The following is a 2,202-nucleotide window of genomic DNA, read 5'->3' as shown; positions in this document are numbered from 1 at the left end:
CCCCAGAGACTGGGCCATCTGGGGTTCACCTAGGATGTCACACTTGACTATCGTTAAACATCACAATCAACTCGGGCATTTCCCCATGTATGACAGAGTATTGTTTTTAGCCGGTAGGACAGTAACTGCCTCAACACCCGGGCTGTGTCGTTTAGTGCTCTTTCGGACTCAGGGCATGGGGGTAGGGGATGCAAGAAAGAAAAAGCAGAAATGTTGTATGTTGATGGTTCTGAGGAAACGTCTGGTCTGCTTCGATGGGGAGCGACGCCGGGCATTTGAACAGACACATTTCAGAGTCTTGTTTTCATCCCTATGTAAACCTTCTGGAGTTTCGATCCACTTTTGAAATGGCCAACTGTATCAGACATTTCTGGGTAATGGTCTGCTGGAGACTTTAAGGGGGAGGGGAGAGGTCAAGGGTGAAGAGGCAGGAGGCAGCTCAAAGCCCACATCATAGATTTGCTGCCATAACTTGGGGCGAGTCACTCGTCAGCTCAGAAACACAGGCTTTGGACCCACATAAGGGAGATGGCATCTGCCTCATGGGTGAATGTAAAGATTCACAAACTAATATGATGCAGATGGTGCCACGGGCATCGGGAGGGGGCAGGGATGCCGCCCAGCACCCCACGATGCATAAGACGGCCCCACCACAAAGAATGAGCTGGCTCCAAACGGCAGCAGTGTCAAGGCTGAGACTCCCCGCATGACTCCTAGAACCTCATTATCCTAAAAGACAGGATCTATCATTATCTCCATTTTATGGATGAGTAAACGGAGGCAGTGAAAGAGGTAGCATGACTTGCCTTTTGCCTAAATGTCTTTGCTTAAAGGAGGAGACGGGTGAAAAGTCTAGAGTGATTTTCACTGCAAACCCTCTCGGTGGATCAGAAGTACATCAATCAGTCCCCTCACTCACTAAAGCAAACTCGACATATTAAACAGGAGAAGTCTCTGGGCTTTGAATATGCTGTGGAGAGTTCCAGAAGGCTGAGGAGGTTACAGAGATTTTAAGAAAGAAAGAATGCCCAGAGCTTGAAACCTGACGATAACTCAAGCCTGGGCCGGGCCCGTGTTTCTCGGGACCGGCCCCCACAATCCTAGGGAGCTCGTCTCGGAATGCGTATGCAGACCGGAGGCTGCAGTGAAGGGCTCTGCAGACGGCACGAGGCAAACGTCTCCCCCTTTTCTGGTGAATATTTGCTCTCCCGGGTAAGGTTCTGTTGAATTCGCAAGATCCCTTCCTCCATGCGGGAGGAGACTCAGCGTGGACCCCACCCACCCTCTGGGTCCCCATTTCACCTTGTCCCCTAGTCCAAGACCCTCCACCCCAAGCCAACGAGGGCTCCTGACCTGGGGACAAAAACCACATTGTGCAGGTAGTCCTCGAATGTCTTCCGGAACGACGACTCCTCCAGCTCCTTCAGGATCTGAGAGTCGGTCTTGGGGCAGGAGCAGCATTCGCCGGCGGCATCATCGTACTCACTCTGGTTGTGCTTCTGGGAACCCTCCGACTCCGACGGCGGAGACCAGGTCCGGGAGGGCAGCTTCAGCCCTACAGGGAGAAAGAGCAGGTGGACTTGACTCTCCCTGCTGAAACACACACACACACACACACACACACACACACACACACAGAGCAAAAGGGACCTTCTCAGAGCAGCTGGGCACAAGGGACAGAGCTCGGGGCCACGGTCTGGGTTCAAGTTCTACTGTGAAAAGGAAGACCTTTCACTGGAGGATCCGGTCAGTGTCAATGAGACAGTGCATGTCAACATGTTCCAGACACAATGAGACACCATAACCCCATGGGGCTGGAGGTTGTAAGGTAGCCAGGCCTGTCCCTGCCCTTACATTCTAGCGCACAGGGGCCAGGGACGGGTATGGGGAATACACAATAAACTAATATACACATCTGCCATGAGTCAGATGACAGGGTCAAGGAACAGAGGGTGTCTGAGGACGCTATTTTTCATGGGTGGTCTCGGAGAAAGTGACTACTGAGCAGTCCTGAACTAAGTGAGTAAAGGAATGGGCCACATACATATCTTGGTGTAAAACAGTTCAGACAGAGCACAAAGTATGTGCAAAGGCCCTGGGGTAGGAATTTCCTTGCCATGTCAAAAGACACCAAAGACCCAGTGTAGCTAGAAGAGGCTGTGGGAGAGAATGGTAGGGGGTGGAGTTAGAAAAGAACAGGGA

At 51.9% G+C, this 2,202-nt stretch overlaps 1 protein-coding gene across 1 annotated transcript in view; it reads right to left on the bottom strand.

Annotated features, from left to right (window-relative positions):
* The window catches only part of INSR (insulin receptor), a 114,045-nt gene that overhangs the window by 29,246 nt on the left and 82,597 nt on the right, over nt 1-2,202 (bottom strand). Inside the window, exons 11-12 of the mRNA XM_023524818.1 lie at nt 2,139-2,157; nt 1,371-1,555 (exon numbers count right to left, since the gene is read on the bottom strand). Coding sequence (XP_023380586.1) covers nt 1,371-1,555; nt 2,139-2,157 — 204 coding nt within the window. The remainder of the gene's footprint in view (nt 1-1,370; nt 1,556-2,138; nt 2,158-2,202) is intronic.

Source organism: Pteropus vampyrus, unplaced genomic scaffold (assembly GCF_000151845.1).
Source record: "Pteropus vampyrus isolate Shadow unplaced genomic scaffold, Pvam_2.0 Scaffold496, whole genome shotgun sequence".
Lineage (NCBI taxonomy): Eukaryota > Metazoa > Chordata > Mammalia > Chiroptera > Pteropodidae > Pteropus > Pteropus vampyrus.
Note: the sequence above shows the minus strand (reverse complement) of the source record. Positions and strands in the feature narration are given on the sequence as shown.